The sequence below is a fragment of the Perognathus longimembris genome, chromosome 14 (genome assembly GCF_023159225.1).
Source record: "Perognathus longimembris pacificus isolate PPM17 chromosome 14, ASM2315922v1, whole genome shotgun sequence".
Classification (NCBI taxonomy): Eukaryota; Metazoa; Chordata; class Mammalia; order Rodentia; family Heteromyidae; genus Perognathus; species Perognathus longimembris.
Window position 1 is genome coordinate 13,301,584 of NC_063174.1, and position 24,264 is coordinate 13,325,847.

At 40.9% G+C, this 24,264-nt stretch overlaps 1 protein-coding gene across 1 annotated transcript in view; it reads left to right on the forward strand.

Annotated features, from left to right (window-relative positions):
- LOC125362989 (melanoma inhibitory activity protein 2-like) overlaps positions 1-20,291 on the forward strand; it is an 84,131-nt gene extending 63,840 nt beyond the window's left edge. The window contains 6 exon segments of the mRNA XM_048361986.1: positions 2,006-2,134; positions 7,867-8,025; positions 11,477-11,599; positions 17,365-17,423; positions 18,789-19,020; positions 19,974-20,291. Coding sequence (XP_048217943.1) covers positions 2,006-2,134; positions 7,867-8,025; positions 11,477-11,599; positions 17,365-17,423; positions 18,789-19,020; positions 19,974-20,137 — 866 coding nt within the window. The 3' untranslated portion in view covers positions 20,138-20,291.
- Positions 20,292-24,264: the final 3,973 nt, after the last annotated feature.

Genomic DNA, 24,264 nt, shown 5'->3' on the forward strand with positions numbered 1-24,264 from the left:
AAGAATTATTGGACTGGGAATATGGCCTAGTGGCAAGAGCGCTTGCCTCGTATACATGAAGCCCTGGGTTCGATTCCCCAGCACCACATATATAGAAAACGGCCAGAAGTGGCGCTGTGGCTCAAGTGGCAGAGTGCTAGCCTTGAGCAAAAGGAAGCCAGGGATAGTGCTCAGGCCCTGAGTTCAAAGCCCAGGACTGGCCACAAAAAAAAAAAAAAAAGAATTATTTCAAAGTATTCAAAGGGTAGAGAAAACTTAATCTGAGTTTTGGTTGATTTAATTGCCCCCATGAGAGGACCCATGATTTGATGATACATTTAATATTTTTGTGTATTCTTTATTGAGTTAGTATCTTTCATGATTTCAGACTATTCCAAGTAGTTCAAAGTTTTCAAAACTTCAGTTGAATTGAAATTAAGCTCCTGTGGTTGTAAAAATAAATCGATGTATGTTTAATTTTAATATTTTATTTAATGAAAATTATAAAAATATTTGAGAGGCAACTTTCATTAAAATTAAAGTCATCCTACATTGAAAAAAGACAGTAATGAGGGGCTGGTAATATGGCCTAATGGTAGAGTACTTACTTACCTCACATACATGAATCCCGGTGTTCGATTCCTCAGTGCCACATATACAGAAAAAGCCAGAAGTAGCTCTGTGGCTCAAGAGGTAGAGTGCTAGCCTTGAGCAAAAAGAAGCCAGGGACAGTGCTTGGGCCCTAATGAGTTCAAGCCCCTGGACTGGCAAAAAAAAAAAGACAATGCATTTCAAGTAGTAACTCAGCGTGGGTGGGGATCTGCATTAGTATAACTATCCAACCCCACTACAGGGCAAATGATGCCTTAATTTTTTTTGGGGGGGGGTGGGTGAGTAACTGTATTATAACAACTACATTTTATAAGATCTAGCTTGTTTAGGAAATTATTGTTTTTAGTGTCAGTGAAATTTGCTTGAATGATTAAGTATGAAAAATAATTCTCTGGGTTACTGAGTAGAGAAAGTGATATATTGGATGAAACATAATATATAAATTGGTTTGTATCCTGTAAAAATTCAAAAAGTAATTTGTGATGCTTCAGAGTGTTGGTTTTTTTTTTTTTCATTTTTCTGCTTTTAAAAATCTGAGCTTTGTGGCTAGGAATATAGCCTAGTGGTAAGAGTGCTTGTCTTGTATACATGAAGCCCTGGGTTCGATTCCCCACCACCACATATATAGAAAAGGCCAGAAGTGGCGCTGTGGCTCAAGTGGTAGAGTGCTAGCCTTGAGCAAAAAGAAGCCAGGGACAGTGCTCAGGCCCTAAGTCCAAGGCCCAGGACTGGCAAAAAATAAAAATAATAAAAATAATAAAATCTGAGCATTACCTGTACATTTCGTGCCCAAATGGCCTATCTGGCTGTAATTTAAGCTGAGCACTTCCTAGTTAGATGCTCCACCCACTGAAGTGTCTGGAAGCATATTTCTTCCAGAAAACAAAACCCAAGAAAACCTCATGTCTTCAGAGCTCTCTCTCTCTCTCTTTTTTTTTTTTTTGTCCAGTCCTGGGCCTTGGACTCAGGGCCTGAGCACTGTCCCTGGCTTCTTCCTGCTCAAGGCTAGCACTCTGCCACCTCAGCCACAGCGCCCCTTCTGGCTGTTTTCGTGTATGTGGTGCTGGGGAATTGAACTGAGAGCTTCATGTGTAGGAGGCAAGCACTCTTGCCACTAGGCCATATTCCCAGCCCCAGAGCTCTCTTATAATTCAAAAATATCACCAATATCCTTTGTTTAACCTGTGGGGCTATTTAAGGATATTACTTGCCCAGAAGTAATTTTATTGGCCAAAATTGGGTAGACAAAATTAAAACCATTTTTAAGTCAATCCTGTATTAGCAAACCCAAAGGAACTGAAGTCAGAAGTTAGTCATTTTAACTTAAGTTGGCATCAGGGTTTAAGTGGGATTCTTACTTCATAGTAGAGATGACTGCAAGTATGAATTTAAATATGCTGTTTTGCTATTCCAGAGCATTCCCCATATGGTCCCTCACCATTGGGCCGACCTTCATCTGAAACGAGAGCTTTTCTCTCCCCTCCAACTTTGTTGGAGGGTCCACTCAGGCTCTCACCTTTGCTTCCAGGGGGAGGAGGAAGAGGTATATTGTTTAAATATTTTTATTACTCTACATTTCTTCCTTCTTTTATATTCATCTCAATCCATCTTTTATATTCCTTACCTATCTTTAAAATGATCCATAAAATAATCATTTGGAAAATACAGGCATTCCTTGCACTTATGTTGGCTTACTTTACCTGCTCCCCACCCACCTCTCCAAGGATCTCTACCACGTATCATTTGAATATAGTTTTTCTTAGAAGCAGTAGTATGGGGTTAAGTAGTCCACCTCTGACAATCTGAAATCCAGAAGTTTTGTGGTATAGAGCCCAAATGGCTTTGGATTTTAGGGCATTACAGATTTCACACTTTGGGATTTGTGATGCTGACTCACCAAATCTCTGCATCTGTTCCACATCCACAGGAAAACAGTTCAAAACCTGAACTGCTTCTGGTCCCAAGTATTTCTAATAAGGAATATTCGATTTGTACTAGATCATTTATCTTATTAGCATCTATTATCCAGGCAAGGAGGGATTTCACTGTGACATTTCCATGCATGGATGCAATATATTCCAGTCCCCTTTTCCCTTATCTCTTCCTTTCTTATTTCAACAGGTTTCATTGTTCTGTTTTCATGCTTGTTGACAGTCTATTTTGGCCATATATATCCTCTTTCACCCTTGTTACCCTTCTGTTACCCTCCCCATAAACGTATTTTTCTTTTCTCTTTCCATGGATTACATCTTCCCTTCCTTCCATCCTTCCTTCCTCCCTCCCTCCCTCCCTCCTTCCCTCTCTCCCCCGCCCCTCCCTCCCTCCCTCCCCTCTCCCTCCCTCCCTCTTTTCTTTCTTTTCTCTCCCCCTTCTCTTCCCTCTTCCCCCTTTCCCTCCTCTCCTCCCTCTCCCTTCACTTCTTTCTCCCCTCACCCCCTTCCTTCTCTCCTCTCTTTAGTGGCATTATCTTTTTATTGGAAAAAAAGAAAGTGAACCCCACCCCACATGTCTTTTAGATGAAGGCATTCAGAAGTGCAGTGTTTGGATGGGAACTTTTAAGGAGATCTAAGCCAGCTCAGCTTGTCTGCTCCGTTCCCTTCCCTGTTATGGTCATTTCCACAGCTCACTCAAGCCCAAGCATGGGTCCCGTATTTCCATGTTTACTTCCTTAGTGGTTACCTTGGTGTTAACAAAGCATCTTGTGCCTTGGAAAACTTGGATGCTGGAGGATATCCTCCTTTACCCTCTCACCATGCTCTCTTCACTTCATCAAGATGCTTCAAAGTTTTCCCTGGATTTGTGCCAGCTTCAAAGCTATAGATCCTTACAGATTCCAGAATAAAAAATCTTGATTTTCAGTCCCTAATCTGCTTTGTGAGAGTTGATGGCTTATTTGTCTAATGAAGTGTCCCCCCCCCCCATTTTATCAGTTTCGTTCACAGACTGAATGTGAGGAACACAGCATAATGAGACTGTGTCAAAACAAATGAAACACAGCATGCCAAAGCTCATTCATACATTCACCTTGATATTACCCATCCAAATAGCCTGTCAGGCAGGCTTAGTGCTTCTTCATTAAGCCTGCCAGGTGTCTAAATAATTTCGAAACTCTTTTGAGTTGCCTTTACAGAACATTAAACAACCATAAGTAGTATGGTCAGGGGATACTACCTCTTTGCCTATTTCCTATTTGAAGTGTTTCTTTTGTTTTGTTTTTGTTCTCAGTTTGCTTCACAGGGGAACTGTTCCCTCCCACCAGCCTAGTCCTCTGCAGGTTGGGTGCACACAGCCTGGTTTCTCCTGAGAGAACCTTTTAGAATCTGATGGTTTCCAACTGGAACCTCAGGAAAGGGACTGCCCTGGGGATGTGGAGCCCCAGGGGCGCTCTGCAGTGGCACTTCAGGAAGAAGACTCAAAATTTCATTTTGTGGTGTAGGTTTAGGGTTTAGTGCTGTCAGTCAGCCCCTATCCCCATTCTTTTTTTACTTTGACTTACAGTAAAAAATCGTATTACACATAACATAGCAATATGTGTGAAACCAGGTACATGAACTAGTACTACTATTTGTTTGTTTGTTTGTTTTAAATTAGCATCAAGCCAGGCGTCAGTGTGCATTCCTAGCTACTCAGGAATCTGAGATCTAAGGATCATGGATCAAAGCCAGCCCTAGCAGGAAATGTCAGTGAGACTCTTATCTCCAATTAACCACCAGAAAACCCCAAGTGGCGCTGTGGCTCAAGTGGCAGAATGCTACCTTTAAGCTGAAGAGCTCGGGGACAGTGCCCAGGTCCAGCATTCAAGCCCCACGACTGTCCAAAAAAAGAAAAGAAAAAAAAAGCGTCAAGTAATTGTGTAAGGTTTTCATATGAACATATCCATGTATATAGTGCATCTTAATCAGATTCATCTCTGTCATTCTCCTTTCCCCTCTTCCTTTCCCCTCCTTCCCAGAACAATCTTAGCAAGATTGTTCCAATTTCATGCCTATAAAGTGTTGGGCCATATCCACTTCTCCTTTAAAAAAAAACACATTTATTTTTAGTGATGGAGTTGAAGTTCCTTTCTAGGAAGGCAATCTTTTACTAAGTCACACCTCCAACTCTGTTAATTTAGAAGATTTCTGATGTTATCTATTCAGGTTTATAACATTTCTCTTAAAGAATGCTAATTAAGATTAAATTAATTCGCATACCACTGCAGTCTAAAAAATAATGCCCTTTAAATAGGATATAATTGGTTAAACTGTAAACATAAATCACTGAAATTTTTATTACATAAGTCAAGGATTGCTTGTAGTCAGATGAATATTTGAAATAAGAGTAAAATGTACCTTTTATTTCTCCTCTCCTCTCCTATTTAAATTCCTTTCTTTTCCTATTTAATTGCTTTCAAGATACAATGCAGAAGCATTTTACTGTTTGTTTTAAAAGCTACAGAAGCTTGGTAAGTTATTAGTGGGTTTCAGAAGTTGCTTTGGACTAAACGTTTTTCTGCTCCATCAAAGAAAGATGAAGTGTTTTCCTTTCTTTTTTATTACGTTTTAGGATTTAGGCTAGGATAGGATATATGTTTTAATAAGATTAAGTGTGTATCAGTTTTGGTTTCTATGAAAATAATTTAATTGGTTAGTATTTTCAAGCTTGTAATTTTCACTTGGTCATTTGGTGTGGAGCTTTGATTTTTGGTAATTAGCACTGAGGAGAAAGTTTCTGAATGTATCCTTTAAAGCTTCCTGCTTCCCTCTGAGTGAACTTAGCAGAACTGCCTCTTGAGTGGTCTCTGCTTTTCTGAGGTGTCTAGGGAACTAAATAGAAGGATGAACAAACTAGAAGGAAAGATCTGGAGAACTTGCTAAAATACATAGCTGTAAGGAAAAAAATGACATTTTATCTTCTGACACAAGTCAGTTTCTGCCAGGAGTGGTGATACACACCTATAATCCCAGTACTTGGAAGGCTAAGATGGAATGTTCATGAGATCCAGACAACCTGGATTACATAGAAGCACCAGTCTCAAAATCCCCCTCCCTGGGCTGGGATGTAGCTCAGTGGCAAAGTGCTTGCCTAGCAAGTGCAGCGTCCTGGGTTCAATCCCCAGTACCAAAAAAGAAAAGACAAAAAAAAAAATCCCCCTCCCTGCCAAAAAATTCAATTAGTCTATCCCTATGAAAAAGTGGATGGGAAAAACTAAAAGATCATTATATATTGTCAATGCTTGTACTAATTTTTACAAGTTACTAAGAAAAGTTGAAACTGGCAAGGAATGTGGCTTTGTGGTAGAGTGCTTGCATATCTGGGTTCGTTCGACTCCTTGGTACCAAATAAACACAAATAAAGTTATTAAACTGGCTGAGCCCAGGAGGCAGAGAGCCCCAGTGAGTGTTTGGGGAAAAAAAAGTTGAAACTAGTTTTAGTGTCTCTTCTTGAAGGCACTGAAATGGAAGAAGCATTTTAGATTTAGCCCCCCGCCCACCAAATTTTGGAGCTGTTGTTTGAAAGAAAAAGATCTTATTTTTTGAAAATATTATTTTATATCATAAATATATTTAGATAATATAATATCTGTATTTATTATCTAAATATAATTGTGTATTATGTTTTATAGAATAAGCAAATTAATAAATCATTTATAATTGCATGCTGTTATAATACATTATATTAATACATTATGTAATATAAGTGACCATTTGATTATATTTTATATAATTTGTATTGTAATTATAAATTAATTTTCTATAGAATATACATGTTATGTCATATGAAATACATACTTATATACATATAATATGTGTAAAACATATACATCAAATATAATAATGTAATAGTACATTTTGTATATAAAATATAATTTACTTTTGTTAAGTAATATAAATATTATGTACAATTATGTGTGATTGTCTTTTACAGTTATCTTTTTTTTTTTTTTTTTTTTTTTTGCCAGTCCTGGGCCTTGGACTCAGGGCCTGAGCACTGTCCCTGGCTTCTTCCCGCTCAAGGCTAGCACTCTGCCGCTTGAGCCACAGCACCGCTTCTGGCGGTTTTCTGTATATGTGGTGCTGGGGAATCGAACCTAGGGCCTCGTGTATCCGAGGCAGGCACTCTTGCCACTAGGCCATATCCCCAGCCCTTTACAGTTATCTTATTAGAGCATTTAGAAACTTAATTACCCTCTAAATGACAGCTGAATTCATTTTGGATTATTTTAATGGGATGTTTAATGTTTCTTACATTTCTCTTTTATTTTGATTGAACATGAGTTTAATAAAGGTCCTCTTCTTTCTGTGGACATAGGAAGGGAACCTTAAAACAATTTCCTCTTTACAAATGTCAGCAGGTCAGATTTGTTCATGTTGTTTAAAATATTTATTTCAATAGTTTTAAAAACTTATAGATCTGTCTTCAGAGGTCATGAAATTTCCTTTCAAATGTGAATTTGACACTTCTACTACATTATTTTAAAAAGCCATCTGGAGCCAAACTTAGCTCATGAGTATAAAGTAGTTTATGTTATTTTTTATTTTTTTTATCAGTCATGAGGTTGGAACTCAGGGCCTGGGTGCTGTCTCTGAGCTTTATCATTCAAGGCTAGCACTGGGGGTGAATTGGAAATACAAGTCTCAGGGACATTTCTGCCTAGGCTGGCTTCAACCACAATCCTCAGATCTCAGCCTCCTGAGTAGCTAGGATTTACAGGTGTGAGCCACTAGTGCCTGGCTGAGTATAAAGTTTTTAATCAAGTTGTTTAAAATAATTTTGGGACAGAAGTAGTGAGTCATATTTCAATATTGAGTGCAAATTTTGGTGTGTCTCTTAAATTAATCCAAATATGCCACATTTCCCAAAGAGTTGTCTTAAAATCTGCTTGTCGTAGCAAAAATATTCAAATATGTCTGTGCTTTGTAAGATAACTGGAGTTATTGTTTTTTCATTATTGACATACTTAAGCAACAAAAATCCCATTTTGTAATCATTACTAAACCTTGTATAGAAATCTTACTTCACAGTTTATTTTTCAGACAGCATTTATAATTTTTAAGTGTTGATGATGATGATATCAGTTTTTCATATTTTAAGATGAATCTTGTAGGCAAGTACTTGTTTGTTTACATTACAAAATTATTCTTCCCTATTTTGGGGATGAGTTTGATAGGATAAAACTAAGAAACTTTGTTAGAATCTGTATTCACTCTTCAAAGAACAATTTTCCTTTGATGGTAGGTCATGTGTGGCACTTTTAAAGATGAACAGATTTATATGGCTTTTTTCTTTCATTAGGCTCAAGAGCCCCAGTGAATCCTTTGGACCATCTGACTGGCAATGAAAGAGGAGAATCAGGCTACGACAGGTTGTCAGGTTCTCACAGAGCACCTTCTGACACGGGGTCCTTGTCCCCTCCCTGGGAACAAGACCGCAGGATGATGTTCCCTCCATCAGGTATACAAAAACAGTCATTGTTATTGATATTTGGAAAGCAGCTAGGATGTGGTTCATATACTAAGAAAGAAAAGAGGAATATATGTGTTTTCCCTCTCAAGAAAGTAGAGACATCCAAGTGCTTTATTTTTCTTGACAAGCCTAGGTCAGCGGAGGAGAATGAGGAAGGATTGTGAAGAGCTTTGGAGAGAGAAAATGGAGACAGTAGCCATTTGGGAGAACAGAGAAGGAAGTTATCATTATAATGCCTTATGATTCCATAGTGTATCAGAAGCAAATAGCAGTATAGTGCCATGTGATTGCATATGATACGCTGGGTGCTTATTTTATAGCAGATACGATGCTAAATGCTTTTTTTTTTTTGGCCAGTCCTGGGTCTTGGACTCAGGGCCTGAGCACTGTCCCTGGCTTCTTTGTGCTCAAGGCTAGCACTCTACCACTTGAGCCACAGCGCCACTTCTGGCCTTTTTCTGTATATGTGGTGCTGGGGAATCGAACCCAGGGCTTCATGTATATGAGGCAAGCACTCTTGCCACTAGGCCATACCCCCAGCCCGCTAAGTGCTTTTTATTAGTCATTCTCTCACTCTTTGTTAATTCTGTTTCAATTTACAGACAAGTTAACTGACACAGAGAGGTTAGGTAGCTTGCTGAAGGTTGCAAGTGAGATTGTGTAGCACAATCTTCTATATGATTTTTGAGACTGTGCATATTAATATTTGCTTAAGATAGGTGTAAGTGAAAATATAAAAAAACATAAACTGGAAATAGCATAAGAATATACATATATAAGACATAAAAAGAAATGTCTTGAAGTCTATTTCATTTTTCTTCTTGGACACATTACCTTCCTTTCCTAAAGACAGCTGCTCATGAATTTAGTATATGAGAACTTTCAGCCCATGTATGATTTTTTAAAAAAACTTGGTATTAGTCAGCTTTACTCATCAGCATTATGTTCTTGAGTTCTTTTTATGTTAGTATATTTAAATTTTATTACTTTAGTATGGCATATTTCAATGTGTAAACAAGCCCCATAATATTCATACATGTATTTTATTTTTGTGAATTTCAAGAGGTTATAGAAGGGGGTTAAATTTAACATGATCATGGGTCCACACTATGATCTGTTAAGGAAAACTTAGTGTTTCCAGTGTTTTGTGTTGATAACAGAACTTCACTTAACACTTTGTACATTCATTCTGTACATTTGTCTAGGAAACAGAATTGTTGGGTAAGAGGGCATCTATCTTTTCATTTTTAACAGATCTTGGTCCTCAGGAGAATGAAGCTGTAAGGAAATGTAGATGTTTTTCCAGGATAATTCTTAATTTGGAAAGCTGCAGAAAGCCCTGCATATTTATTCCCACTCCTCATTCTTTGCTTTCCCTGATTTCTTTTCCCTCTGTTACCTTCCTAATTATCTTTTATTAAAGTCTTAGAAAACAAAGTTATGAAAGTGGAAAAAATGCTTATCTTTCACTCATGATGTGCCTTCTGTGGGGTTTTATCTTATATGTGTGTGCACATTGCATGCACATGCCCATAAAGTTGACCAGTATCTCGTTTGTCTGTCTTTTCTTTTAGAGCAAGGTTTACTGCCTCTTTAACATTTCTGGTTCCTCCAGTCAGAATTAGATAGGCCACCTCCTACATTATTCATGCTCTCCTTTATGAAAATATCAAGCTTGTTACGTTTTATTTATCTTGATTACCATTAGGCCACAAGGGCAAGCTGTGTTGGTAGCAATATTATATTGTTAGTACCTGCCACATAACAAGTCCTGGATTTAAGGAGTGGATCATTTTGCCTGGTAGGCAGCATGGGCATATGATTTATAAAATAATAAATTTATAACCATTTCTGTTTTAAATGTATAAGGTTGCTGAGATGCTTTGGAGATGTGTTTTCGAAGCAAAATATTAATACAGTGATTTGAGACTTGACTAAGAAAGAATTAGAAGTTCTCAGGTTTCCCATTTCATATCCTTGTTCAGCTTTGCCATTTAATGAATCCCGTGCTTGAAAGGAAAAGGGAGAATTTGATTTTGATCTTAGTGATTAGTACTGGCTTTTTCTTTTACTATACAAATACTTTTACCTATTATGACAGCTCTTTGCTAAGATTCTGAATGGTGGTATAAATGGGCCTTCAGGACTATCTGCATCTTTCTTTCCTCAGTCATGCCTTCTCATTAAATATAATTCTCTTCATTGACCCTGGTCGTTGCTGGAAGCTTTCTTTTGGCTTTGTCGGGGAGAGATGTCTCCATAGACTTTGGTGTTATTGAATCAGGTGAGGATTCATCTATATAACATTAGGTGGCATGAACCATGGCCTTTGAGAGTCATGGAAAGCAATTTGGAACTGAATATTCATATCTATAACAGGATAGGAGAGAGCCACACAATTTACCCTTGACTCGTTCCCTGATCTCAGCATTGGACATAGCCTAGCGAAGTCTGCCATTGCCTCTGAAGAACGAGATGAGCTATTCATAATTCTTTTTAAAGAACAATGACTTTCTTACAGACTCAGGAATCACCTTTTTGTCATTGGAAGTGACGCTGGAGCCTAGGAGTGTGTCTGCAGATGCACTGAGTCAGTGTCTGCATCCAGATGTCCAGATGTGTCTGTAACTCAGCAGTGGGAACCTTGTGTTAATCTACTCAAACCTTTCTGTTTAGCTTGGATGGATGCTAAGTTCCAAAATTTTGAAAAAGGGAGAACAATGGGGGGTGACATTGATCAAGATGCAGTATACTCATAAATTGTTGTGTTGAATCAAAACCCCTTTGTACAGCTATTTAAAGATAAAAAAATTTAAAAAACAACAACCTCCCCAAAATTTGAATTTGCTGAAAATTTGACCATTGAAGACTTGTGGTACTTGGGCTGGGAATATGGCCTACTGGTAGAGTTCTTGTCTAGCATGCATGAAGCCCTGGGTTCCATTCCTCAGTGCCATGTAAATAGAAAAAGCCAGAAGTGGTGCTGTGGCTCAAGTGGTAGAGTGTTAGCCTTGGGCAAAAGGAAGCCAGGGACAGTGCTCAGGCCCTGAGTTCAAGCCCCAGGACTGGCAAAAAATAAATAAATAAAAATAAATAAAATGAAGACTTGTGCTACTCCTTGTGCTTTGATGAAAGCTTTGTAAAGTTCTTGGGATTTTTACATTTTCTGTCTCTACCCTACCCCATTAGTTCTAGCTACCTCCTTAGTCTTTTTTTTTTTTTTTTAATATTCTGATGTATGTAATTGGAACTGTTATTAGCTAAAAGCTAAATGAATTTAAATGTATTTATTATTTTTGTTATTTCACAGTATTGGGGTTTAAACTCAGGGCCTTGTACCTGCTTGAAAGTTGTTCTACTACGGACATGACTCCAGTAGTGTTTTTTGTATACATTTATGTTTATCTTAATGAAGACAATTTTAAAACTTGTTTTCTAGGCCAACCATATCCTGACGCAGTGCTTCCTCTACAAAGGCCAGACAGATTTTATTCTAATTCTGGTAGATTATCTGGACCAGCAGAACTTAGAAGTTTTAATATGCCTTCTTTGGATAAAGTGGGTAAGAAATACTGTGTGTGTTTACATAATGTGGCATTTGAAAGAACTAGAAGCTAAATGCAGGACAAACCCAGTATTGTCTCTGCTAGCTCTTCAGATCATAATCTTTTCCCTGAAGTATTCTGGTTTCATGTTTCTTACTATCTTGTACACAGTCATGGCATTTAAAATAGCTGTTGGCAGAAAATTGAACACTGTGGTAATAGGTTTACCATGATTACCTACTTTGCTTTGTTCCATGGCTACCTTTCAATTTTTCCAGTTCATTAGCATATCCTATGGAGCAGCCTGTAGGTTAGGATGTATGCAGATCCACCAGACAAATAATTTGGTTGCATGGTTCTGGTGACAGCTTAATCAGTTACCTTATTTAAACATTTCCCACTTAGATTTAACTTAACATTTACTGAGAATCCACTGTTTGTCAGGTATCCTTCTACTTAAACTACCTCATGGCCACCCACTGACATTGGGAAATATACATGTTTGTTCTTACTTTCGTAAGGGCTTTGGAGAGACTGCTAGCAGGAAGGGGTTGGCTAATGAGGAGGATGAAATACATTGTTTGCGGCTGTGAAATTGAACTATGAAAGCTGTTGAAATTGTTTTGGGAGAGGGAAGGTAGTAAAGGGGGAGAAATTGATTGGAATATATTGTAAATATGTATAGAAAGGTAACAATTCCCCCCTCTCACATAACTAAGGTAAGTATATAACATATCATAAAAAAATAATTTTTAAAAGGTAGAAAATTAAAATAAATTTATTGGTAAGAGATTTCCTCAGGAAAGGATGGAGATATGCACACACACACACACACACACACACACACACACAAATACACAAATACAGAGCGAGCATTATCCAGTTAAAGTATTTTAGAAAAATCAATAGTTTGTGAGTAAGCAGGGAAGTCAGACTTACAGATGAGATTTCTGTTATTAATTATATTTAAGATCTTGAAATCATCCCATCCAATATAGTCCAATAGCGTGATTAAACATATATGATTAAACATTTATTTCTAAGCTAATGCCATTAAATTTTTTTTACATATTTCCAATTCCCTTCTAATTGGATACTATCTAATTTGGGAAATATTTTTTTAGTCTTTTTGCAGGCTAAATTAAAATAGACATTACTAGCCAGGCACTAGTGGCTCACACCTGTATTCCTAGCTTTTCAGAAGGCTGACGTCCACAGGACTGCAGTTCAGAGGAAGCCCGAGACGAAAAAATCTACCAAAATCCATCTCCAATTAAGCAGCAAAATGCTAGACTGAAGATGTAGCTCAAATGGTAGAGTGTTAGCCATGAGCAAGCTGAGCTGAAGGGAAGCCCTGGCACAGGCAAAATGAAAACGAAAAAAGACATTGTTAGTCCTTACTCTACAAGAAAGTAGTTCCTCCTTTATCTGTGGTTTTTACTTTCCATGGGTTTCAACAGCCTGCTCTCAACTATGGTCTGAAAATGGTCAGTGGAAAAATTCCAGAAACAACATTGTAAGTTTTCAGTTGTGCCTCTCTCTTTTTTTTTTTTTTTTTTTTTTTTGCCAGTCCTGGGCCTTGGACTCAGGGCCTGAGCACTGTCCCTGGCTTCTTTTTGCACAAGGCTAGCACTCTGCCACTTGAGCCACAGCGCCACTTCTGGCCGTTTTCTATATATGTGGCTCATTGCCGTCCTGGGTCATAGGCATCCACTGGGAGTCTTGGCCATATTTTGACAGATAAGGAACTACTGTTCTTCCCATAGTTGCTACCAGTCCCTCAGCCTTCCGTTTCCATGATAAGACCTTACTTCTCCCTCCTGTGTAAGGATGTCTTCTCTCTGGTGCAGTTCGCTCTCCCTGGCCAGCCCTAATGGTGGATCTTCAGCTGTGGGCCAGTGCCTCCCATCTGTAATCCTAGTTACTCAGGAGGCTGAGGTCTGAGGATGCTGGTTTTGAAGCCAACCCAAGCAGGAAACTTTGTGAGACTCTGATCCCCAATGAACCACAAAAATGCCAGAAGTGAAGCTGTGGCTCAAGTGGTAGAGTGTAGCTTTGAGCACACTCAGGGACAGTGTCTAGGTCCAGAGTTCAAGCCCAGGACTGGGGGAGGGGGGGAAGTGGTAGATCTTTAGAGTGCCACCCTTCTCATTTTCTCTTTGGGGAATCCCATCCTCTCCTATAGGTTTAATTACATATGTTACTGGCGACTTCCATATCTGTAATTCAAATCCACCTATTTTTCCCAGAATGTCAAAATGTTGTATCATCTTGGAAAAAAAATTTTTTTGGTGCCATTACTGGAGCTTGAACATAGGGCCTGGGCACTGTCCCTGAGCTTTTTTGCTCAAAGCTAGTGCTCTACCACTTTGAGCCACAGTGCCACTTCCAGTTTTCTGGTGGTTAATTGGAGATTAGTGTCTTATGAACTTTCCTGCCCAGGCTGGCTTTGAACCATGATCCTGATATCTCAGCCTTTTAATACCTAGGATTACTGGCAGGAGCCCAGTGCCTACTTTAGAGTCTTTTTGTTGTGTGATTTTTATCATTAATCATTGACTAAAGGTCAGTGGGAAGATGTTCATGTTTATTAATTTTTCAGTGGAACAAATAGTTATTACTTAGACTGAGAGAAAACTTTGACTTTTCTGTTTTTATTACTTTCCTATTTGTTTGTATGTATGTATGTATGTATGTATGTATGTATGTATGTATGTATGGCCAGTCCTGGGTCTTAAACTCAGGGCCTGGGCACTGTCCCTGGCTTCTTTTTGCTCAAGGCTAGCACTGTACCACTTGAACCACAGCGCCATTTCCAGCTTTTTCTGTTTATGTGGTGCTGAGGAATTGAACCCAGGCCTTCATGCTTGCTAGGCAAGCACTCTGCCACTAAGCCACATTCCCAGACAAGTTGATATATTTGGTAAAGTATAGTTTACAGTCTTTTTTTTTTTTTAAATTTTGAGATTGGATTCAAATTTGTGGACTTAAGTGATCTTCTTCCCCCGACTCCTAAGTAGCTGGCACCCTAGGCATTCACCAATATGCCTGATTTTTTTAAATAATGTGTTTATTTAATTATTTATTGTCAAAGTGATATATAGAGGGGTTGCAGTCTCATATGTATTATGCCTAGTTTAATATAGCACATAATCTTAAAGTATTTGCTATTTAAGAGATACCTTCTTAAACATAGTACTAGATATAACTATAGTAAGATGGTAATAATAGGAGACAGACATATATGCTAAGTTAATACTGATCAGAATAGTATGTCCCATAAGAGATTATGTTTTGTTCAGGGAAAGCCTTTGAGCTGCTTTTGAGGGAACCTGCAGACTTAACTGAGCATGAGCACAAGCAAGAGCACCCGTCATTGAGAGGTGCTCGCAGTACAGCTGAGTTGTTAATTGACAGGTTGTTATAGGAGTTCCCTGAATTTTTAGGTGTGGAAGGGGATTATAGATACCAAAATTGATGTACATATTATATGTTACTCTTAGTCTGTTAGTATATGTGCTTATGTTTTCTTATATGTATATGAGAGTGTTAAACGTTGACTTGAATTAGTGCCTAGCAAGCATTTATTGAATGGGAATGGATTGTCTCATTCCATCTGCACAGTGATCCTAAGAAGGAGATTTTTTTTTATCCTCATTTTATGGAGGCTTAAAATGGTTCTGAAGGTCTCAGGTAAAAAGTATCGGAGGCAAGATCTGTACATGTATCCTCTGACTACGGAGCTGTGGTAGTTTACTGAAATGAGAGGATAGTGGAACCAGCCGTCCATGGACTCAGTACAGTCACGTGCTGCTTAATGATGCTGCCTTACATGTTCTCAGGGATGTGAAGTGTTCCCTTGTTGTGCAAACATCAGAAATGTGGACTAACTGCAATGGTTAACAAGCACTAAACAATGTTGTCTTATGGGACTACCATTATATATGGAGTCCATCATGGGCCCAAACCCTGTTGTATGGGTATGCCTGTCTAGTGAACACTCACTGCATGTCTGCGGCCGTGGTACTTGCAGTATGCCAGGGTAAACTGGTCAGGTTTGAGCCTTCCTTACCTGAAGTCTTACAGAGGTGTGCAAATGTATGCACGACTACAGTGATAGGATTTATGAGGAGAGCACGTTAGCGGGTCACGCAGACAACCCCGATGAGAGGCATTGGGTGTCTCAAGTGTGAGGTAGTCACGAAAAAACTTGACTTGGTATATATCAACTCAGCCTTGAAGGAAGAATTTCTTGGGCCAAAATGATGATGATAATATTTTAGGATGAGAGCATACCATGTTTAAAGATTAAATTATGGCCACTACATGGGGTGGTCGTTGGGGAATCTTTAGCCATGTAGGTAAGCATTATATAGATTTTGCAAGGCCTATCAACCTCGTTCAGAGATTTGGAGCTAATTCTACTGATAACAGCAGGCTATTAAAGAGTCTTAAGCAGAGCACTCATATACTAATCCTTGTGGAGAGATTTCTGTGGTGGTGTGGTAAAGATTAGATTAGAGAGAGCAATGAGGAGTTGACACTGACAGATGATGGTGATCCGGCGAAGGGATAGGTCTACATGGAAAATGAGTAGACATGGAAAAGGTAGATGAGGAGGATGGAGGAGCAAAGGTGCAGGAGGCGAGGGAGGAGGAGCAGCAGCAGACACCGCACGCTCCTGATCGGGGCACCTGGGTGAATGGTGCACGAAAGGTCATAGGAATAAAGTCACAGTGTGTGTTTGTTTGACCCTAAAGAGCTAAGGGAGTGTGTGAGTGGAGAGGTGGAGGAGACCCGGAAGGAAGCGGGGAGCATGCGGGCTGAGGTTCGGGGTCTGGGCAGGAGGGTGCCAGGCCCTGTGACTTGGGATTTTCTTCCCAGCAAGGACAGTGCTGAGCCACGAGTGGGCCGAATGGAAGCAGAGGTCTTCGTCAGTGTGAGACTGGAATGCTGCTAAGCACAAGTGGAAAAGGACCAGCAGGAAAGGCCGGCACTGGCTAGCTGAAGAGAGGGCCTTCTGGGGCCGATTCAAATGGGGAAAGAGGACACGGAGGGTTGGGTTAGAGGACAGGAAACCTAAGGAACTTTTAAGAACAAGTGTCGCAAGTGTCGCAAGAACAAGTGTCGCTAGAGGAAAAACCTAGGAGAGAATAGACAGACGTGGTCAGAGAACTTGAATTAGTATTTTTTGCTGGTCCTGCGGCTTGGTTCACTGCCCAGGTGCGATCTCTGTGCTTCTTTTGCTCAAGGTTAGCACTCTACTTCTGGAGCTGCAGCTCCACTTCCAGCTTTCTTGGGAGTTTAGTGGAGATAAAGAGTCTCAGGGAACTTTGCTGCCTGGACTGACTTCAAACTGTGATTTTCAGCCTCCTGAGATGCTATGATTATTGGGGTGAGCCGCTGGCACCCAGCCAGAGAGAACTTGATTGATCTACAGAGACACCGAGCCTTTCTTGATGGTGAAGCCTGGGAACATTTTGCTAGACACCTGGGTTAAATTCAAGAGGCTAGTTTTAGTTACTTGATATAGGAATGGAGGAAGGGGGAGAAAAAGAAAAGGAAGGAAGGGCCATCACCTCCCAGATGTGTTTTATCATGCTGCTGTGGGAAGGTTGCGTCGCAAGCAGCTGGAGTGGTCATTGCCTACACTTCAGAACGCTCAGAATTTCCACGAGCTCCAGCTGTCTCTGTCTGTGACACAGCGCAGGTGGCAGGCTGATCTCCGTGCCAACCTGGGGAGTGGGATGAAGAGTAATCAATCTCGCACTTTTCTGTCTAGATGGGCCATTGTCTTCAGAAATGGAATCCAGAGGAAATGATATCAAAGACGATGTTGGTGTAAGTATTAAAATGGAGTTTTTCCACTCTGCATTCAGGAGCACTCTTGGCTTGCTAGCATAGAAGTACAGCTCATAGTCTACTTTGTGATATAAAGCTGCTTATCTTTTGACAGATCGACTTCCAGTTTAAGATTAAAGCGTTTCTTTTCTGGATTGTAACTTATGGTGGTCAAGTCCACATCTCATGGGCTGGGAATGTGGCTTAGTGGTAAAGTGCTTGCCTACCATGCATGAAGCCCCGGATTCGATTCCTCAGTACCACATACACAGAAAAAGCTGGAAGTGGCGCTGTGGCTCAAGTGGTAGAGTGCTAGCCTTGAGCAAAAAAGAAGCCAGGGAAGTTCAGGCCCTGAGCCCAAGCCCTAGGACTGGCAAAAAAACCAAAACAAACAAACATTTCACGCCAAGTGTAGTGGTGTACACCTGTAGTCCTAGCACTTAGTGGGCTGAGACAGGAGGATAGTGAGATTGAGGCTTAGTCGTGGCTCTGGGTCAAACATACAAGCAAACAGCAACATCAACAAAAGAAACTTGGCAGCTTTTTTCTTAAAAGAAAAAGAAAGGTACAACTTGTAGGCTGTGTTAAAGTTAACTTCTTAGTTGGACAAGATGTTAGATTTTCCCTGTTGGATTTGTATTTCCCCCTTAGTATTGGGGTTTGGCCTTGGGCTTGCTTGGCTGGCCTGTTACCATTTGAGCCTTGCCTCCAGCCCTACTTTTTGCTAGTTCTTTTGGATTCTCCAAGGCTTTGCTGCCTGGGAAAATTTCAAGCAGCAGTCCTTCCTGCCTCAGCTTCATGAGTAGCTAGGATTATAGGCATGAGCCACCGGTCCCCAGACGCTTTCCTTATTTTCAGGTGGGTCCTTGTGTCTTTTTACTCAGTGCCAGCCTCAAACTGCAGTCTTTCTACCTATGGTCCCCAGCGTAGCTGGAGTGACAGGCCCACCCCGCAGACCTCATTTGCTGAGGTAGGGGGTCTCACTGGCTTTCCTCCACGCTGGCCTTGCACTGGGATTGCAGGCATGGGCCAGGCCCCAGCCTCCTCATGCGGTTGTTGTTTGTTTACTACACTTGGCTGGTTTTTGGCTATTTTGAAGAACATTTTCGTCATTCCGGACACTCTGAGAGTATGCTTGTGTTTTATTTTGAGCCAGGATATTACGAAGGTGGATCAAGTTGTTTTCTGTTGACTTGGTGAAGTGTTTATGGCAGTCAAAAAGCAGCTGCCCCATGAAGGAGGGGAAGGAGGCAAGGCGGGTCTGTGTGACGCTCATGGTGGTTTCTCCGTAGTCGCTAATGTGTTTTCTTCCAAGCCGGGATTTGGGGAAAAGGAATGGTAAACTTTCATGTGACTGTGTTACAGAGTCCAGAGGCGCTTGACTCCTCCCTGGCCCAGAGCGAGGCCCCAGGCCCGGGCTTCGCCCCTCCGCCGCTCCCTCCTGGCCGAGCACCCCAGTTTCCAGTGGACCCCCGGAGCCAGTTCTTGAGAAGGGCGCCCCCGTTCCCTCCGCCTCCTCTCGGCGCCCTGTTCGCAGCTCCGCGGGACTACTTCCCAGCTAGGGGCTTCCCGGGCCCGCCACCGCCGCCCTTCCCAAGTAAGCTTCATAGGCCTGGCATTGTGGCAATTAGTTAAATTCATTTTAATTCACATGTTAGCATTAACATTGCTGGTTTATTGAAATTCTTTCAATGGCTTTATTGAAGAAAAAGGGAGAATAATGTGCTATTTTAGAGCCATATTTTACCATTTCGAATTTTAGGTTTTTGCCTACATATTTATAAACAAATTAAGTCTGTTAGTTGTCTTATGCAGTTATTCCCTTCTTCTTCCTCTAATTTTGAAGTTTAAGGTGGATTAAGATGAATTTTGGGGGCTGGGGGCATGACTCGAGTATAGTAAGTACCTAGCAAGCATAGAGCTTTGGATTCAGATTCACATGCTGTCAGTTTTTGGTTTTTTTTTTAGCTATGTGTTGGTATGTCTACAATTCTAGCTACTCAGGAGGCTGAGGTCTGAGGATTGAGGTTTGAAGCCAGCTTAGACAGGGAAGTCCCTAGGACTTGTCAATTATTCACCAAAAAGCTGAAAGTGGAGCTGTGTCTCAAGTGGTAGAGTGTCAGCCTTGAGTGAAAAAGATGAGGAACAACACCCAGGCCCATCATACACACAAAAACAAAGCTGAATTTTGTGTGGGGAATTTGAAGATGATTTTATTTTACTAATATAAAGAGTCATCGATCTGAAGCCTGGTGAAAATTACATTGCATTGAAAAAGTTTTTTCAAAGTAAGTTTTGCATATTTGGAAAGAATTCCTTTCTTTCAAGTGTTAAGCCAAAAATGTTGTCTAATACAATGCATTTTCCCATGAGGCACGTGTAGTTGAAGCACGCCATTTTTTTTCAAGGTAAAAATTTAAAAAAAAAAGTGGATGAGGAAGTTGTTCTGGTGTGAGTTTGGGACGTAAGAGTTACCCAGCAGAAGGTGTAAGCGATCGACTTCACAGGGCTGATGTGGACGTGAATGTCTCTTGTCTCTCGTTTGAACAGTGAGAAATGTCTACCCACCGAGGGCCTTTCCCCCGTACCTTCCCCCGCGAGCTGGCTTGCTTCCCCCGGCCCCACGTCCCGACGGCAGCAGCCAGTTCCCCTCAGGGCTGCCTCCGGCCAGCGAGCCTGCCGCAGAGCCCCCCAAAGCCCAGCAAGAAACCTGACGGCGCCAGCACTCGCTCCTCGCCTCTCGCCCGGCTCGTCTTCAGTTTAAGTAACTGCTGTTACTTAAGTGATTATACTTCTGCTCAAATTGAAGCTCAATGGAATAAGAAGTCTCAGGATAGTACTTTGTAAATAAAGATGATTTAACTATGAGTCCTATGAGTAAATTATTTCCTTTCTATTTTAGATGATATAATTATTTTAATTTTGATTATCCACTAATCCACTCTTACGTAAACAACAGTGGGAATTTTATATGCATAATCTTGCGCTTGGGGGGTTATTTTCAACTTCAAAGGCTCTGTCATTATGCTGGAAATGTATCCCTGTGGTTGTAGACAAATATGGAAAGAATTTTGTGCTTAATTCAATAAATTTTAATTGATTTCAAGACTTATTTGCTGTTGATAATAAAGAACAGCTACTTTTCCACAAATACGGCTTCCATTAAATTCATTCTTTTCCCTCTACCAATAACAAGGAGGTTGAAAATGAAAACTTTTTGTGGGTCTTTCTAATTTATTTTTTTAAAAAGTGCCTTCCTGGGGCTGGGAATATGGCTTAGTGGCAAGAGTGCTTGCCTCCTATACAAGAAGCCCTGGGTTCGATTCCCGAGCACGACATATACAGAAAATGGCCAGAAGTGGCGCTGTGGCTCAAGTGGCAGAGTGCTAGCCTTGAGCAAAAACAAGCCAGGGACAGTGCTCAGGCCCTGAGCCAAAGGCCCAGGACTGGCCAAAAAAAGAGAAAGTGCCTTCCTTTCAGTTAGACGTGCATGATCCCATGTAAATAATTTATTATAGCTCAAAAGGTTAGAATTGATTATATTTCAAAATATCCAGGATATTGTCTAATGGTGAAACTTGGAATATGAGTCTTCTGGTGCGTTTTTATTTCTCTCATTTCCGTCTTGTAAGGTGGTTAGCACTTTCTGTGGGGCAAGATGAGATTTGCTTCAGGGTTTAGTGCGGCAGTGTTATGGTCCTGAGCTTTGGATTCCGTGTTTCCCGAGGATTTCAGGTTGTAGTCTAGTATTAATCCTCTGTCACCTTATTGTGATTATAAAGGAAGCTCACTTGTGTTAGCCACTTCGTTGTGTATAGTTGTTTGCTTGGATTTTTTTTTCTTCAGTACCAAAAGACAAAAGATGAAATATTTTTCCAAGTGGAGCTGTGGGTCAGGTGGTAGAGGAGCAGCCTTAAGCAAAAAAGGTCAGGGAGAATGCCTGGGCCCTGAGGTTGAGCCCCAGCTCCAGCGCCCACGCCTGCACGCGAATTCTTGCATAGATTCCTTTGTATAAGTGACACTCATGCCAGCATATTTGCTGTGAGGTGTCTCCTCCCCTCTCCTTCCCTCACCGCACCCCCTCAGGGAAAAAGCCTGAAAAGAATGGCTCCATACGAAAGGCTTGGATAAAATATTAAGTGGAGACATCACACAGATTTTTGCTAGGGCCTACATGTTTTTTTCGGTGGTGGGGTTTGAACTCAGGGCCTGGGTGCTGCCCCTTGAACTCTAGTGCTCGACGACTTTGGAGAGGGTCTCACAGACTTACCTGCCAAGGCTGGCTTTGAACAGTGATCCTCAGATCTCAGCTTCCTGAGTAGCTGGGGGAGGGGAAGAGACCCGTCATGGCTTGAGATAGAAGGGAAGTGAGAAGAAGGCAAGTTAGATGCTCGGAACAATCCAGAGGAAATTGAGTGCGGGGCAGGAACAGAAGGCCAGAGGCTTAGTGGAGGCCGAGTGGCTTAAATAGATATTTCCTACTCTGTTTTTAGCAACTTAAACTTTCCCCCCTAGTTTGGTGATTGTAGTTTTTTTTTTTTTTTTTGCCAGTCCTGGGGCTTGAGCTCAGGGCCTGGGCTCTGTCTCTGAGCTTCTTTTTTGCTCAAGGCTAGAGCTCTACCACTTGAGCCACAGCGCCACTTTTTTTTCCTGTTTACATGGTACTCAGGAATTGAACCCAGGGCTTCATGCAGGTTAGGCACGCACTCTACCACTAAGACACATTCCCAGCCCAATTCTAGATTTTTCAGAAGACACATTGCTTAAACTCCTGTTTTATCAACTGCATTTATTAAAAATTACCCATTTGTAATTCTATTTTCAAAGATGAAAAATTGGATCTTGATACTTATCCAGATTAGTATTGAGCAACTGTAGTAGTATTATTTAAATTTCCCTTAGCACCTCTTAATTATTTTTTTCCCCCAGTCCTGGGGCTTGAACTCTGAGCCTGGGCCCTGTCTTTAAGCTTTTTTTTTTTTTTAATTAATTTACTCTCAAAGTGATGTACAGAGGGTTACAGTTTCATACATAAGGCAGTGTGTATATTTTTTATCTAACTTGTTACCTCCTCCCTCATTCCCCGCCCCCTGCCGGCCCCCTCTCCCTCCCCCCTCTCCCCCATGAGTGGTACAGTTGGTTTACAGCATATCGTTTTGTAAATATTGCTATTGCATTGATTTGTCTTTTATTATTAGTCTCTCCATTTTGGTATTTCCCTTCCCTTCCCTAGTTCCAATACACGTATCCTTAAGCATTTTGCTCAAGCTACTGCTTTACTACTTGAGCCATCGTGCCTCTTCCGGCTTTTTCTGAGTAGTGTACTGGAGAGGAGAGGCATGTGGACTTTCCTGCCTGGGCTGGCTTCAGACACAACCCGCAGAGCTCAGCCTCCTGGATTATATGTGTGAGCCACTAGCACCCAGCTTAATTCCATTCCCTTCTCTCCTTGCCAGTGTTCTGCTTCCTGTTAGCTGTCTACTTACGTTTTCAAGTTCCTAATACCTATATTATATGCAAAAGCATAACACTTTCTATGGTTGTTCTGTAATTGGATTAAAATTGAAAATCAATAGCATTTATATAATAATCATTTAAATAATTATTCATAGTCATACCAAATTATGTATTGTTTTGACTTCTTTCCTTATGAATCCTAGTGATACACTTTTTGGGTCAGTTCAGAGAATGTCCTTGAACATTAAAATCAAATGAACAATTTTTTCTACTCTCTATTCCTTCCATTCACTAATAATAGCTTAAAATAGTGACATTGTTTTGTCTTTGCTTTATACACAGGCCAATTGAAATGATAGCTGAAGGAATTGCACAATGTTCAGATGTGGCATTGAATGTTATTTTGGCAGCCCTGGGTATTTATAAAGTATTTTTATTGTTTAATATTTCTCTTATCACATTTATTTGAAATGGCTTTCAATTCCAGAAATCAGGTTATGAATGCAGCACATCCTGATCAATGCCACCTTTGTTTTCCCACAACGTTTCCCTATCCCATCTTTATCTTCACGTTGCTCAGCTGCATTTGCCCCCACTCCCTCCCTCCATTCCTGTGCTCCTCATCTCCCCCAGACGTGCTTCAGCCTCCCTAAGCAGTATTTTCAATCAGAAAGTACCACGCGGTCTTTCAGGAGACAGTGAGAAAGCAGTGAAAACTAGAAGAAAGCACCCAGTTTCATCACCAATACAGCCATCTTTTGCCATGTGTGTTTCCTTTAAGCCTGGATCCTCCAAGTATCCTTTTTGTGTTGCATGTCCATTATTCACATTTTGTTCCCTACTACAATTTGAACTTAGAGCCTTATTTTGTTGGGCAGGTACTCTACCACTTGTACCATGCCCCGGCCCTTTTGCGCTTTAATTCTTCAGTTCGGTCTCACCTTCTTGCCTAGGGCCAGCCTCAGTCTTCAGTTCTCCTGTCTATGCCTCCAAATGAGCTCAGGTTTCGGGCTGTAGCACCGCGTTCAGCTTGTGGATTGAGATGGCGGTCTCACTAACTTTCGGAACCGCAGTCCTCCCTCTGCTTCCTGAGTAGCTGGACTTCAGGCGTGAGGCACCAGTCAGATTTAGATTGAGAACAAGTTTTCTAACAAATGTTACAATTGAGGGCTGGGGATATGGCCTGGTGGCAAGAGTGCTTGCCTTGTATACATGAGGTCCTGGGTTCAATTCCCGAGCACCACATATACAGAAAATGGCCAGAAGTGGCGCTGTGGCTCAAGTGGCAGAGTGCTAGCCTTGAGCAAGAAGAAGCCAGGGACAGTGCTCAGGCCCTGAGTCCAAGCCCCAGGACTGGCCAAAAAAACAAAAACCTAACAAATGT